General features: G+C 39.4%; 1 protein-coding gene across 2 annotated transcripts in view; it reads right to left on the reverse strand.

Moving 5' to 3' along the window:
* Window positions 1–16,300, reverse strand: part of tox2 (TOX high mobility group box family member 2) — an 86,500-nt gene extending 70,200 nt beyond the window's left edge. The window contains exon 1 of one of the 2 annotated variants that reach the window (XM_084929433.1): window positions 15,715–16,300. In XM_084929433.1, coding sequence (XP_084785559.1) covers window positions 15,715–15,807 — 93 coding nt within the window. In that variant the 5' untranslated portion in view covers window positions 15,808–16,300. The remainder of the gene's footprint in view (window positions 1–15,714) is intronic. The other variant, XM_084929434.1, reaches the window with a different exon arrangement.
* Window positions 16,301–16,791: the final 491 nt, after the last annotated feature.

The following is a 16,791-nucleotide window of genomic DNA, read 5'->3' on the forward strand; positions in this document are numbered from 1 at the left end:
TCTGATCACTACTATTAATGGAATGCAGCTCTCAGTAAAGAATATCCAGCCAGCTACAGGTGAAAAAAAGGCCCATTGTCTGATTTTCAAGGCTACTCTTCTTACAAACAGTAGCGCTGACATTCTAGATGAAGAGAGTTTGGCTCCTCATTCATATCTGCAGCAATAAATATGCTGATTTTCATTCACTTGAGTGGGATATCATGAATCCAAGACGGTGGACACCTGTGCTCAAATCACACCGTCTTATTGTACTGCTTGTTTTTTGTCCCTTTACTGGCTGCATTTGTGAATACCAATATTATTTCCCAGTAAGAGATAAATTGTATTGAATGGTTGCCAGGCTGCAGGAGAGAAGACTGCTCAGCTGACTAAAAGAGCAATTCTCCATTTTATCTCGCCATCATTGTGTGTGAATGTGCGTGTGTGTGCGTCTGTGTGTGGCTTAATGCCATCCCACAGATGTAAGTCTATACATGCATATGTATGTTTCATTTTGACAAGAAGCAGAATGAGCCAGAGCTTGCTGCATGACTAGGCCATGTGAGGAAAAAGTTCACGTGATGCAGGCAAATACAGCCAGTCTTCAGCAGGATGGAAAGACTGTAATCAAACCATAAATCAGAAATCACTGAACTGCCATGCACCCAACCCTCTCCCTTTCACCCTCAGTTTAGTTACTGCCTCCTACTCTGCTCTGCAGAGCTCCCTGTATGTAATCTTATATACAGCCATACACACAATGCTGGAAGAGGGGAAATGAACGAAACATGCATAGAGGTTTCTATCATCTGAAGTTGGTGCAAGAATAAAGGTCATGTTCATACCTTAATTCTGAAATCAACAGTCAGATATTAGGATTTTTTTACAAGCATATGCAGTCCATATTTGTCTAGCCATGACTTTCGTAGTGAGCCACCTGGTGTGCTGTAATATCAGGCGAACAGTGGGGTCATTGTGAAGTAGCTGTGTGATATCAAGGAGAGTGACCCATTTAGAGCCCAGCTACAGAGCTGACAAGCTTCTGTTATGTCTAGGACATCTGGAGGGCTGGAGCCACTCACTCCACTGAACTCCACATACAACCCAATCCTTTCCAGAGTGGAAAAGATATGTGACATGATCATGGATATTTGACAAGCTCACCTATACAGTAGGTACTATTCAGAGGCGAGGGGATATGAAGCGGTAATGACACAGATGACGATCTGTTACGGAACCCTGAAAATTTGGAAGCGATTCAAAAAAAATTTATGATGCTGTTTGGCCCATCTTGCAAAGATTTTACAAGACTGGAATAAGGGCACAGTGTGATCCGCTGCTCAGCAAAAGTTTTCTGCAAAGATCAAGCGATCAAGGGAGAAGTTCTATCTCATTATTTAAATGAAAATTACTTTTTCAGTAGCTGATTCAATCTGGTGATGTTTAAAAGAGGTCTTGCATAATTTGCAAAATCACTTAAGCAGGAGAAATAGACTGTGGGAAGTAAAACTAAAGAACACCCAGTTAAAAAGAAATGTTACTATTCGTGTATCATACACAATGGTGTCCAAAACAACTGAGATTTGTCCAATGAAGCTGCAGCGTGCCGCATTATATAAACGAATACATGAATGCATAATGAGAGGCCAAAATGAGCCAAGGAAAGCACTCTGAACAAACCCCCCAGGGGAAAGGAAATTATTCCGAATAGACGAGGACACAATTCAAATAATATTGGTCGGAGAAACTTTTTTCTCTCGTTATTTAAAATCCATGCTTTAAATATAAAAACCAGAACTATCCTACATGCACTGAGCGCACTTGAGCATTGAGATAAGGATTTTAATGGATCAGTTTTTTTTTACTCATTTCAAAGCTTTGCTTTCATATTGTGGCCTGAGGTAAGATTGCTGAGATTATATACTGAATAAGCAAAATGCTAGCTAACCTAATATATTTGATGGTTCAAATATGAGCATAATATGAGCATTTGCTCGCCACAGCTTGCACAACGCAACGCCAAAAAGCTCTGATTATTTATACAATTCCACTGTCATTTCACTTTTTGTAGCTCAAACAATAATTCTGTATCATGAGGTAATTCATTTTTGTATGGCGAGGCAATTGGCTGCAAAGATTGAATCATCAACCCTTGTTTCATTTTCCATGTAATTAAATCAGCTATTGAAAAAAAAATATGTAAGCTGGCATACGATTCAGGGAAAATTAGCATTTTTAATCACAGTACATTACTTTAATAACTCAATAAATCTGTGACAGCTGGAGCATCTGAGAATGTTGTCACAGCTACTTAGTTCTGCATTTGCAACTAATACAGGACGAGAATCAGCTCGAGAGACAGAGAGAGACCAAAATGAGAGAGTGGAGAGAAAAGAAATCCGGCTAAGTGGGACTGAGAGGATGATAATGCAGAGGAATAGGAACAAAAGCATGGCAGGTGAGGTGAACAGAGCCAGGAAGAAAAAAACATCACTGCAGACTTTGGCACAAAACGGGGTTCGGCACTTGTCTTCCCTCGTTCAGTCATTAACCGTTAATCCCCAATTAGCTTATTTGTCGCCTCTATGCCATACATGAGACCTGCTTACTCTTCGTGTTGCTTTGTTGCTTTGGTATGTTTGTGCAGCTTAATGACTGTAGTTGCCAAATACACTAAATAAAGCTGAAGGACTACGGAAAATTTCATTTAATTATGAAAGGATGTCAGGAATGGGGGATCATCTAAATGCAAACAGCACACAAGCAGGCTTGAATATAGTGTTTCTGACAGATTACTGGATAGTTTGTGAATTTTTTGCATGTGGTTCTAATCCTGCTTCCAGTGCAATTCAGTTGTCTTTTTCATTCAGTTAGAAACCTTTGCAAGAGGGATTTTATTTATAAAAGATTATATTAAATGCACCAATATTATATAACCATATCAACAATACAACATTACACTTAATTAACTTTGTTATTGATTTATCATTTTATATTAAAATGCTCATTTGTACTTTTACTTTTGGTTTTGGGAAACTAAAACACAGTGAGATAACTAAGAAAATCACCAAAACCTCAGATTTAAGAGGATAAATCCAGCAATGTAACTACTACTCAGTCATCAAAAATATTAGCCGTTTATTATCTGTTGATTGTGCGATTGCTTAAGCAAGGTGGTGGGTGGAGTTCACTCAGTTGAACTGCACGACATTACTTGGTGGCAGTCAGCCTTCCTGGCCTCTGTTGGTTTTGTTTTGCTAGGGCTATCTTTAGTTTCCTTTTAGTTATATAAAACAAATGTATTTATAGCTACAGATGCTGTGTGGTCTCCTATCCATTGTCCAGCTTTGAGTATTGAACAATGCAGTAACATAAATAACAACTTTACCTGCAGCTTTTCCTTTTAACAAAGTGAATTTTAGTGTTTGAAAAGCAAACAAATCCCCAGAAACTCTCACTCTGAGCTGTCTTGACAAGTACTTTTCTATATAGTTTTAGAAACATGTTGCTTAGTGTGCAATCACACTGTGGTAAGAACATGTAGAACAACGACTATAATGAAAATAACAGTGAGTGTCAGCAGGTGCATAAGCACAAATGAAAGTGAGAGCTGGTGTCATGTCAACACGTGCATGCTTGGGAAAAGGAACTGCCTCATCTTGCTCGCATGTTTATATGGAACTGTGACAATGTGCTGTCCAGGTCCACTTATTTTATTATTTTTATTCAGTGTAAGTTTACAAAATTGCTCAACAAGCTCTTTTTTTCTCTGCCTGCCAGATAAAGATTTATCTTTCAATCGCTTCCTCTCTCTAGAACGTGTTTGTTTTGTAGTTGATTGCACAATCGCAGGGCTGCAACAGTAGAAACCTACATTTTATAGCTTACAGTATGTTCCTGAGTCCAGATTTTCTCAAATACACACACACACACACACACACACACACAAATACATGTTTTCCCAGAAATGTATCTAAGACAACAACAACAAAAAGCCTTTGCATTCAGAGGCATATGAAAGCATTATGGCAAAGAGTCAATGCCCTGAAGGTGTATTGGCATATCTGTGCCCATTTGCTCTATCTTTGCAGTTCCATTGAGGAGCCTTGTTTCCACTGATACCCAGCCGTTTGATTCACTTAGCAGGCTTTGTCGTGTGCATGCTGGATTAAGCCTTAAAAAAACAGCCTGAGCACATACACACATGCATGAGCAAGAGCCATTAGCACAACAGTGGTAGACCCCACTAATTAGCTCATCAGCTCAGCACCTCTCTGCCTCGCTTCACAGATCTGGTTTCAAAGTACACTTTCCAAAAGTGTCATAGTGCTAAAACGATGGCATTATGGCATTGGACATATGAATATATTTCCATGGGCTCTCTGGGGATAAGCTGCAACACAGACAAAAAAAAATCGACTCTGTGACCACTAAAATAGCACCCAAAGAAGCTAAGTTGATTTGACAGAACACGTACAAGAAAAAGCTATTATAACGCCATGTCAGGCTGATTTTGTAAGAATGGCTCCGCTGGGCAGCTCGATCCATTTGCAGATCAGGGAACAGTGGATCAGAAGCGGCTGGATTTTTATAATACTCCACAACAAACACACAACGACCTAACAAACCTAACCGCTCACACTCTCCTTGTGGTTCTTCGCTCTGACGCTCCCTCCCTTCCTCTCTGTCTTTTCCTCTTGAAAGTTAACAGTGCACGTACCAATAATCTTTTTATTTTTATCTTTGAGGTTTATGCTGCTTTTGCGGTCATTTGAAGAGGTGGAAGATCATGTTGCACACCGTGAGTGCTAAAACAATCTCAAATGTCAATTGCTTTTGCTCTTCGTAACACTAAAGGAGAAGAAATGATAACATGGTTATCACAGTTTCTCTTTTTCACTCAGTTACTCATTAAAGATTCAAATGATTAAAACCTAAAAACTTGTTTTTCAGAAACGGAGTAATGTCTAGTGTAAACTGGGGTGGTAAATTATGTGAGAACATTTGCTACCATAACATTTATGGTTTATTATATTTGCTAAAAATTGCAGTTCCTCAATTTCACAGCATATTTATGTGCTTATCATGTTCAAATTATGCAATTCGGAAATATCTCTTTCACCACAGACTGATTACTTTGTGAAGCCTACTAGGAGTGTTTGTGTAAAGTAAACACCAGTTTTGCACAGTGTCCTGTGTTGACTGGGACCAACAACTCTGCTTCACATGTCACCATATATATAACATTATTACAAAGTCTGCTGCTGCTCAGTGGCCTTGTGGTTTCTGATATGGCAAAGCCAGGGAAATGGCAGAGAAGCCAATCTACACTTTATAACTCAACCACACATCAATAATAGAAAAAAATAGATTACAGTAAATCCATGGTTCAAAAGCTGCATACCTTTGAAATGTCAAAGGGGAAACCACAACGGATAACTCATCTCAAAACTCATTTCAACTGCACAATGCAAGCTGTATTACAAATATTCAACAGCTTACTGTTCCCTCCAGGTATTTTTCAGCAAAACACTCTATACATTTTCATTTGCAAAGAGAAAAAAAAAAGAAATGTATTTTTTCACTGGCAAGCAGCCAAACCAATTTAATTACATTCCAAATGGGCACAATCTCCACAGAGCAACCAGCTCATGTTGTATTTTTCAAACTTCAACAGCCTCCTTGACTTTCTTGGAGTAATTGAAATCTTCCACTCTTCCACCCTCGTCATTATGCTGAGCAGCAGAAAGTACAACAAACCAAACCAAAAGGAACAAGGAGATCTGGCGCTCACAACGAGACGCTTTAGCCAATTTGTAACTTCATCAGCACATCTTGATACAGTTTCTCCTGAAGTCAATTAAAAGAACACTAGATGGTGTATACCTAAAAGAACTGACACCTTCCTCCTGCCAAAAACACGGTGATTAACCCATGAATGGTGTCAGCATATCCTGGGGAAAGTACGACGAGAGGTGGCTATTTCCATTTTGGATAAATTCCTCCAGCCAGATTCAAAAAGACTCTTTTTTCATTAATTACTTATCAGAATGCAATAATTCTGCATCTAAGGATGCAAGTTTTTGTAAACAACAGCCTACGGTGCCAAGAGGTAAAGTTAAACAACAAAAAAATCAACACAACAACAGTAATTACAAATACAACTCGAGATAACAAGACAATTTGGATTCAGATATTTTTTGCTTTTTAAAATGTTTCAGATAGTTTTTGTTTTTTATTTTCATCACTGCAGTGATGGTGAAAACATTTCCAATTAATGTTTCAGCCCTTGATTAAACATCAAAAGATGCCTTAAAAGAGCTTACTGGCAAATTATTTAAAGTCTCTTGGGAATTATTTTTTTATTATTATCATGGTTTTTTTTATTTTTTGAATGCTTAGAGAAACTATAATCTCAGGGATGTTTTCTATTCTACCCCCTGGGTAATTACAAAATGCCAGGCAAATAAATCATCACACTGGCGGTATCTGCGGATGTCTGTGTACTCTACAACTGAGAAAAAGGTCCTGAGGTGACCAAAGTACCTGGCATGGTATCAGACCTGCTATGCTATGTTTTCCTTAGTTTGTCAAATAATTGCCAGCAATCTTCAAGAATTACATAAATAACAAATAGAAACATATTTTCCATTTGCTGTGAATGGAGATACTCAAATAATAAATATAAAGTAATTTAAGCAATTTTTTCAATGATATCTACGCTCACTTAACCAGAGGTCTCTCTCTCCTTAGCTCGCTTTCTCTGTCACTAAATCTGTCTGAGATCCCAGCCACAAGCAAGTGCCTTTGTGTCAAAGATTAAGTGAAACCAGGAGTGCCAGCAATGCCGCGTTTGCACTGTGAACACACTCAGTCTCAGCTGCACCAACACATCAGAGTACTTACACATAAACAGCTACTGCAGATCAAAAATAAGCTAAGGTTAAAAAACTTTCATAAATGTAAATCTGTTATCTATTTATTTAATCTATTATATAGTACATATATTAAAAGCAAGTGTATAAGCAATGCCAAATAAGACTTGGCACTACTTGAGAAATGCATTTGCATCTGCATTTTACTACAGGGTGGCTCCTGTGTAAGATTAAGTGTTTTTACTACATAAAATTGTCACTGAAAATGATTGGGTAGCAAAGTCTGGCTATCAACACACAGAGAATATAATTCCTGGAAAGTGAGGCAATACTACAATGAAAACATTATGAACAAAGCCCAAAAGTGCCAGAGGTGGTTTACAAGACAGAGGCAAAAAGAGGCCTTGGGGGCACTGTGGGTTTGTAGTGATAGGGAGGGGAATCTCACACACACTTGGCTCAGGGAGGCACAGAAACAAATGGCACATGGTGGACGACCAATCGCTGGTAGTCTAACCAGCTGACTAACTTCCGGTGCAACCCATAAGTGACTCAGTAATGATTTACTGACAAGTCAAAGGTTTTTAAAAACAAATTTAAAAAACTGTCTTTTGGATACATTTTACTACAAATCATTTGAAAATAATAACAGTGATCGCACATCAGCTGCTAATGCTAAGCTGCTCATAGTATCAGTTACAGTGATCTGTGGCTTGAAATGTTGCTACATAACAACACATTTCTGTGGTCTATGAGCTCACATTTGCACTTGTGTTTATTTGTGTGATGTGACTGCATGCAAGAACGTCTACTTGCAAGAGAGTGTATGTCTTTGAGTGTCTCTCAGTGGGCCTGTGGTCTTTGAGTGTGGACCTGAACCAGCCGTCTCTAGTTCTGTTTGCACAGGACATGCCTCAGGAAGCTAAGACAACTGTTCGTGTTTGCCCAGGCTTGCGAACCCGACAGCTGCATTCTTTGACACTCTGTTTATAAGTGTTTTTATACATTTAGCCTATGGAATCTGTTGGATCAAGCCATCCTTGCTGACCTTTTCTAAAGAAGCACCCATCAGAAGGAGAAAGAAGGACTATAACGCTAACGAATAAACCATTGGCCAACTCTAACAAGTACATTCTTCCTGACTTTCCTGTTCCTGTCTCCATTAATACAACAAACCTTTATTACAACCAGCACTGAGTCAACAGTGATAATTTACCATCTAACAAAAATGGCAAGAAAAAAAAATCTAATCATTCCATTAAATAGCGATTTGGAGCCTTAACAGACTAAATTAAGGATGTTAGAAACACCACATCTAGACCTGTTCTGTCCTAATTTGCACGCTCTGACCTCTCAAGATCCCCCAAATCGCTCCTACCCGTTCTCCTTTCACTCTTTCTTCTCCTTAGTGTTTCATTTCCTGCCCATCAACCTTAGTCTTCCACCATTTCAGCTACAGCCTTTACTGGCAAAAAGTCACCACAGTACCAAAACATATGCTATAACACAACATTCCTATAGAGATGAAATGAAAAACAAATTAGTGGATGAACTCTAAGACGTTTGGAGAGTGGCGAGTGTGAAAGTGAGAGATGATGAGATCCGTCTGTGCTTATTTGAAATGTTGATATGGTTTTCTCGTACAATGGTTACGCTAATTTATGTACCAAAGCCTGCTTTACACAAATCTGCCAAGTCCAATAACTGTGCTCATAATCTCCAGCATCTAGAATAATCACTTTGTGGTCTATTTGTTTATGAATGAAATGAAGCAATTATCCTAATGAAGATCAGCTTTCTTTCTGGGGGAATTTCAGCACAATGAAAATGTTTTGTCTTTGTTGGCATGCTGATTCCTTAATCATAAAACAATGGGAACAACCCAAATTTTATTGTATGATAATTAGGAACATGCTATTCACAGTTGGGATTCTAAAACTGTAGCAACGAAAAACTGAACTACGCACTTCCTGACCTAAAGTCTAAACCACATGCATGTGGATGCTGCTAAATGTCAGCAACAAGTTTGGCTGTTGCTATTGGCGAACCAAAAACATAAATTTGCACAGCAAGAGATCAAAAGTTACTATTGGCTCGTTTTTATCATAAAAAGCCTTGTACGCAACAGCTTTTATGATACTCACTACTATGTTTGCCATACTTATCTCTGCTGAAGCATGTTACATTTGTTTTGTCTACAGAAATACAGAGACCTCACTCAACAGACATAAAAGTGCAACTCGACTTAAAGAATGAGCCTTCAAGTTCAACAAAGAATGAATCAAGGGTTGTATTTCTTTTTCTGCAGTGCTGATGGAAAGCAGATGAATCTGCTCTGAAATGCTACTGTAGCACACTGAAATACTGTCAGCTTTCCCTTCCCGTCAGCACAGTGAGCAAAGAACAGGGCACAGAAATAGTTAAATAAATCAGATAAAGGAGATCTTTCTCCCTCTTTTTGCTTCCCTCTCTCACACACACGCACACACACGCACAGACATTCTTTAGTGAAATCCATCAATCAGCATTTCATGCAGTTTGGGTTTGAACCACACCAAATGCACTAAAACAATAAACGTCTGTCTTTCAAGTCGCTATCTGGACTGGAACACATCTGGTGGCAAGGCTCATTTTGGTTTCCACATCGTTGAATGACATTACAGACTCAATGGCGAGCTGAAAAATAAAGTACTCCTAAAAATCTCTCTCCAGTTTCCCTCCACCTACAGACCCTTCTCTTTCTTTATGCACACACCAACCTTCTTCCCCCCTCCCTTCACTAACCAGCTAACCTCTCAAATGCTATTCCACCACCCATCCCCCAACCAATCAAGAAGTGAATATAAAACAGCACAAGGAAAATGGGCTGCAGGAGGGAGGTGATAGAGGGGGAGAGACAGCCAGTCAAGGCAATTGCTACTGAGAAACCAGTGGCCTCCTGAGGTGAAGACAGTTTAAAATGCCTTGCCACACTGGACTTGACTTTACACAAGTCACAAGTGCATGATGCACACACCCAACAGCCAGCTGAGGAGCCAAGAGTCAAGCCTGACTGTTGTATTTTGGTTTCAAGGGGCTGTGACAATAATTAGGGTTAATGTGATTTAATGAGGGGCACGAGTTGAACCGGGGCTCGGCCGATTCACTTCGTAATCAACGTCAAGATTGAAATTACTCTGACACCTTATGATGCGGCTGTGTTTCGCAGTAACTTACAGCTTGTCATGCACGTCACCCAGGCTGAAAACTTAATATCAGCCTCACTCTAAAAGCAGTCTGCTGATAAACTTACTGAATGATAGATTACAGGCTGATAACAGCGCAGAAATTACTCGAAATGCAATAGTATATCTCTAAAGTATATTGGGAGGAGTTTAAAAAATACACTGTCATGATTCAATTCTTGGTAATATAATCAATCATCAACATAAATAGCCTGTTTCTATGGACCTCGGTGATTAAGTAGATAACGAGGCAGGATAAACTATAGAATCTATTTTCAGCCATACATGACTTATGACCCTCTTAACACCTCTAGTAGCTCTGAGTCATGTCTGGTCTAGATTATAAAGTACAGAGCACTGGAGTGCTGTAGAGTCTGGTTGACTTCTCTATCTTGTAGGTTAAACTCGAGTCCATCGAGGTAAATCCCTGTAATGGATAGCTGTATCCCCTTATTTGCTCTCTGTACAGACAATAGCTGCCCTTAAAATACCCCATGAAATCCAAGGCAGATACAGCTATAGAATAGAAACTACAGTATCACTGATGTGGCGAGACTGGGGCTTTTTCTTGTGATGCAACTATACTGTAACATAGAAACATAGCTAAACAGACATGAAGCCAAACGAGGAAGCTTGGGTTCTGCGTGTAACACACTTTTGGATTTAACTCAGATGAAAAATGCAGTCGTACCTCTAGCTCGCTTTATTGTGTTTCAAAACAAAACCCTCACACTCCTACTGTAACAGTCCATGCACACAACACAATCTAAGCCCCACTGCTCCAGAGAATAACACTGTAGCTACTTATCATTAACTCAAAGACACAATCAGCCCCAGGCGATCCAGCTTCCCTCCATAACCTTTTGACATTGCTGCTGGGAAGGTAAATGAGAGAAGAAGTTAGACACAGCAAGGGGGGTGGGGGGTTGGGATGTGGGGAGACAGAAAGACTTCATTATGAATACAGCCAGGAAGTGGTTAGACCAAAAAATAAAAAATTAAAAAATAAAACAAGAGAACTTTACAATGAAGACAGTTTAGTGATTTTTAAATCCAAAACATAGTCTTAATTCCATGTGCCAATTGCCAGTAACTGCATTATAACAGCAAACTCGCCACTCGTAGTTCCAGCAACACAGACTGCATTTTTCCCTCTGGTGTGCATGCGAGCCATGCATGGGTTAACATTTTCCCAGTGAGAATAGTTGGGATATTGCAACTCGGACTGGCCAGTCAGCAGAATGTTATGAATGGGCACAATGAAAAACCCCAAGTCCATGCTGTCGACCCAAGAATGCTTGCCTCCATGTAATTAACTTCGCTCTGTGTACAGAATGAGGTACTGCTGAAATAACTCTTCTTATTTCTGTTTCTATTACTGTCATGTTTTCAAGAGGGGGAAAAAAAATCACATTCTGAGAATTCAAATGGAAAATATTTTTGCCTGTCCATACTTTGAAGTATCCTGTGACTAATACAGTGATTTGGATAGCGCTGGAAATGGAACGGACCACTTAAAAAGGGGTGGTACGTGCTCTGCAAAAGCTGGCCTCATTGCTTTTCGAGTGGATGAATGTCAGCTAATGGTAATGTGTATTTGTGTAGTGATATAAAATACGGCATAAGATTAAACATAAGATAAATGTATAAATGAGGTATACCTTAAAACCTGTTTCATACATACAGCTCACCTCAAACTGTTTTAGCAATTAGATTTGCACTTTGCACGCATGCAAATATACGCACACGTGCACGCATTTAGTCCTAAATAAAATCTCTAAATAACTGATAGTGAGTTGGAACAGACTGCAACTATGTAAAGAGTAACATCTGCAAACCATCGAATTATAAACCTACAGTATAACTACAGTATAATTACATGAGAGGCTCCCTCTTGGGCACTGTGTTGTTAGAGGGAAAAGGGATGAGGGGAAAGTGGAACATCTACAGTAATCTATCCAACTTCATTTCACCGGAGTGATTCTGCCTCGGGGTATGCACAAGTCATAATGCATTTGACAAATAGTCTCCCACTAAAACAGGCATTTGCGAAGAAGTGGCCTTCAGCGCTGGTATACACAGCTGAGTGTACGCTGAACAAACAAGCCTCCCACTCAGCGAGGAAAGATACAGAGAGGCTTCAAAAAGATTAGGAGAAATCTTGGGTGAAAAGTAAAGATGACTCACAGTGATTGTGCAAGTGCAGGACAATGCAAGTTGGATGGAGTTGAGAAGAGCAACAGAGCCGTGGGGTTCTTAACAAAACACAAATCGATGCTTTTCTCATGTGTTGTTCTTTGCATTGTTCTGAAATACGGGTGCACAGGTTGTTTTTACAATGAATTGCAGAGAATCATCATAACGGTTTTAAAGAATATCTTTATCCTTTTGGTTTTTGAGCGTGAACTTGACTGAAAAACAAAACTAAAGCATAACCTTCTGATTAAATATTTGGGTGATGCTTACATTCTCTTGTCAGTTTGTTAGCACTAATGTAGTCATCAGTCATGCAATAAATCCTACCTTCAGATTACAGTGCTCAGTTTTAGTTCTTACAGTTGTTTTAAAGAGGTGTAGATTTAACACAGTGACTACAGTATTTAGTTTGCAGTGCTAGCTATATATACTGACTACACTGTATTCTGCCCATCCCATTTATAACACAGAAGAAAAGGCCAAATAATGGAAACACCTATGATGAGGTTCCTGGAACTTAGCTCATGTAACATAATTTAACAAAAACTGAGCACTGTAACCTTCCTGAAGGTAATCTGTGCTGCAGGAATGTTTTATTGCATCTGTTTTAACAACCTGTCCCTGAATAAAAGCATTACATTAACAATCTTTCCTTCCTCTGCTTCTGATTTCTAAAAAAAAAAGTAGAAAAATAGAGTAGAGATCTGATCATTGTGTGTGCACACAATTTACAGTCATTCACACAAAGCTTAACAGTCACCCTCAGAAATAGATTTGACTTTACACCACTAGAACAGGAAGCCATACACTTTTTTATATGTGAACTGTCCCACTTTGTATTATGTGCACTTCCTGGTTGGTGTATTTAATACTGTACTGTAATGCATAATTACACGAGTGATTGTCAAACAAGCTGTATATATATATATATATATATCGGTGTGAATGTCTTCAGGAGGCCACGTTTGGGAGTTTTGTGTGTGAATGTCTTCAGGAGGCCACGTTTGGGAGTTTTGTGCCTATTTGAAAACATGCAGCTCTTAACATTGCTTAGAATTATGTTTGCAATTTACCATGGAAAAATTAAAAAAAATATATCAACAGCAATGACTAACTGTCTTGTGAATCTGACTTTAAGAAAAAAAGAAATCAGCTTCCTCACTTGCTGATTGAAGTGGCATTAAACAGCTGCGGTGCTTCTAATACTGAGCCACTCCAGCAGGTCAACTCCATACTTGTGAATTCAAGGCGCCAGTAAGATGAACTATTGCCAAAAATGTCTTATAAAGATCCTGTATCATTATTCAACAGTTACGTATAGAAGCAGGAGTACAGTGCAGATAATGTGTCGTTTTACATCATAGTCACAGCTGTTACTTTAGTAATGACAATGTTATATGATTCTGTCCTTGAAACTCAAACCTGCTCCTTACCGGGCCAACAGCCTCTACGCTTGCTGAATCATGATAACCAATACAGTTCATTGTGTTAATACTACAAGAGCTGGGACGCAGCCTCAGTCAGAAACAACAAGGTCCTACTGTGATCTTCAGTAGATAGCACATCTGCAGCTACTCTGTGTCTGCCTACAGTATATGTGTTTAGCTAACCGCACACACACACACACACACAATTATACAACTTTTTCAAAATCACAAAAAGATTACAAAAGTACTTCTATCTGAATTCTGCTTCTAGTGATAGACTAAATTAACGTGTAAAACAAAATCGAGCTATAACTATGAACACTTCATTTGGATTTTAAAGACTGATGTTGATGTCCCAGTGAGTCAGGAGTTGAGGAATAACTGCAATCCTTGTAAACCATTTGCGTATTGTAATTCAAATCTCTCTCCAAGTATGTGAGTGTTGGTGTAGAAGAGTGTGTCCACGGGCAGCTAACCGCATGTGTTGGACATGTATACATACAGGTGACTGTGTGCATGAACAGGATAGATTAACAATTCAAATATTGTACTGAGCTATAATGTTTCACTTTGTCATCAGCAAAAGCTAACTGCCTGCTGGCTTTCTTCCAGGTGCTAAGGCAAGCAAACCAATGTGAATGGCTGGTGGTATACTGCCTTCTTCTAGTTCTGCTCAGTAGTTACTGGTAAATGTTTACACAAGTTTTACCTTGACCACCGCAGTAAAAGAAACTTGGCTCATTACTTGCAACTTGTAACCTTGGACTATTAAGTAGGTCTGTATGTACATTTCTCACTTGTAGATGCCAAACATTTTTCTGCAAGGAAAAGAATCTGCAATGGTGTCCACCATGGACAGAGTGCAAGAGTAAAAAGCTTCTCTCTTTACTGTAGGCCCAATATCAACAGGATATCAATAACCACATAATTCAAGAAGGAATTGGAAAATCCAAAACGCACTACTGCAGATACAGCCTTTTCTTTCCTTTCTTTCAAAGAGCATGTTTTCAGAGATAGATAATCCATGACAGGTGTTAGCACTTCAAGTTGTTCAATAAACGCTTCTTTTACTACTGAATCGTGCGTACAACGCAGTTAATTTTTCCAGCACTTCTTATCAGTGCTAATGTAAACACAAAAGCTAATATAATAATCAAACTTTAACCAAACACGGAAGGCTTCTTTTAAAGGCAAAGGCGAATAATAATTTCTAAAAAGTTATTATGCGCACAATGATGTGGTTGAATTTTTGTCCATACAGGTGTCGATAACCAAGCATGCCAAAATATACTAGTGATTAGTACTAATGGAAAGTATCTTACCGAGCAATAATGCAAAATAAAACAGACGAAAATGCCAAATCACGCTGCAACATGTAGAAGTATAGTCTTAACCAATACGCATAGCATGCTCTCATATTTCAACGCAATGCTGATAATTGTATTTCGGAGTAATAGTGCACTGGCCCTGTAAAGTAGCTGGAAAGTGTATTTCCGCAGTTAATTCTGAAGCATTTAGATCATATAGAAAACATTCTGCCGGTCTATATATATTAGAAGACAAGAAAAAAATGCACACGTTCATTTTGTCCATTTGTCAGTTTTGGTTGTTGAAAGCAATCACCAGCTCCTCCGGTGCGCCAGATAAAGTGGTGCGCTCCAACTCTGCTCACAGGACATCCACAGCACAACGCAACCCCGGTTTATTCACACTAACACACAAGCGATTTGAAATTAAACGCCACCTCACGTGCACGATCTCAAAGCAGGTGTCCTTTTTTAGCAAAGTTTATGAGTCCAAATACATTAAAGAAATACAACGAAGTTGACGGGGAGATGCAGCCTGTCACTCACTGATCCCGAGGGAACCAAAAGTGCAGCACTTGTCACTAGAGGTCTTCAAACAGCGTGCCTGAAAAAATACGACCCGTCTGCCACCATGCGTATTCAATATACATCATGAAACTTATGGCTGCACATCTGACCGACTAAAGTAACCGTAAACGTTTACCTTGTTGGAATGGTAATAGTCCAAACCGGAGTCAGTCGGTAGCGTACATGAACCCACGCTTGAAGGGGGAGCTGGATAAAATCTGACGTCCATCTCAGAGTCCGCAAGACTGACGGCATGAAAACGTAGCTCCCAAAAAAAAACCTGTGCGACTTCTCTCTCTCCTGCACACACACACTCACACACACTCACGCACACACGTCTCTCTCCCTCTCTTTTTTTCTTTTGTGTATCAAACCGAACAAAAAAGTAGTACGAGAAGATGTTCAGTCTTTATATCCGTCCTACAGTTACTTCGGCCCTAACTGCACGCTGATGCTCTCATATATAACATCCCTATAAAGTTCACTTGGAAAGAGGGGAAAAAGAAAAGACAGCTGCCCGCCTCAGTAATCTCTGAAACTAGGAAGCTAAACAGTGTAGTTGTTTGACAGCGAAACAAGCCGGGCGTGCTGCAGGTGAAGAAATGATCTTGTCTACGGTTTCTCCCAAAACGCCCGCTCTCCGTTCCTCGTTTCCAGACGCGCTGTAGCTTTGTCATGTGGGAGCGCTCTGATCCATCCATGCGTTCCCGTCCACTCAGCAACTGCTAGGCTGCGACCTCTACCGGTCAGAGGAGGACAGGCGAGAAGAGGGTCAGTGGGGCTGGGAGGATTGACGAGGTATAGTGAAGAATAAGTCTTTATTTGTGAGTTTAAGTGACCCTCAGATAGTGGGCCAACGACAGCCTCTCTGCGTGGTCGTGAGAGCATCACCAGTTGATTTAACACTGGGGTGTGGGCATTTGGCTGATTCAAAGAGCTGTAGAAATGTTTAGTTTTTTTGTGAAATCTCTTTGAAATGATCAAATCAGCTCTTACACAGGTTCTGTTCATCTTTCTAAAAAATGGCTACAAACATCTAATCTTTACTATTTAATTAATTTTAGTGTAATAACAATATATCTGACAGACACAGAAAATACAAATGCATTCAATTCAATAGGAATTTAAAGCCTTATGTTATATTTTCATGAAAACGTGAATTTATGCTTTGTGATTCCTGATATGACCCTGAATTTAAATGACGTACTTGGTA

The sequence above is a fragment of the Perissodus microlepis genome, chromosome 5 (genome assembly GCF_051167445.1).
Source record: "Perissodus microlepis isolate ML-2025 ecotype Zambia chromosome 5, ASM5116744v1, whole genome shotgun sequence".
Classification (NCBI taxonomy): Eukaryota; Metazoa; Chordata; class Actinopteri; order Cichliformes; family Cichlidae; genus Perissodus; species Perissodus microlepis.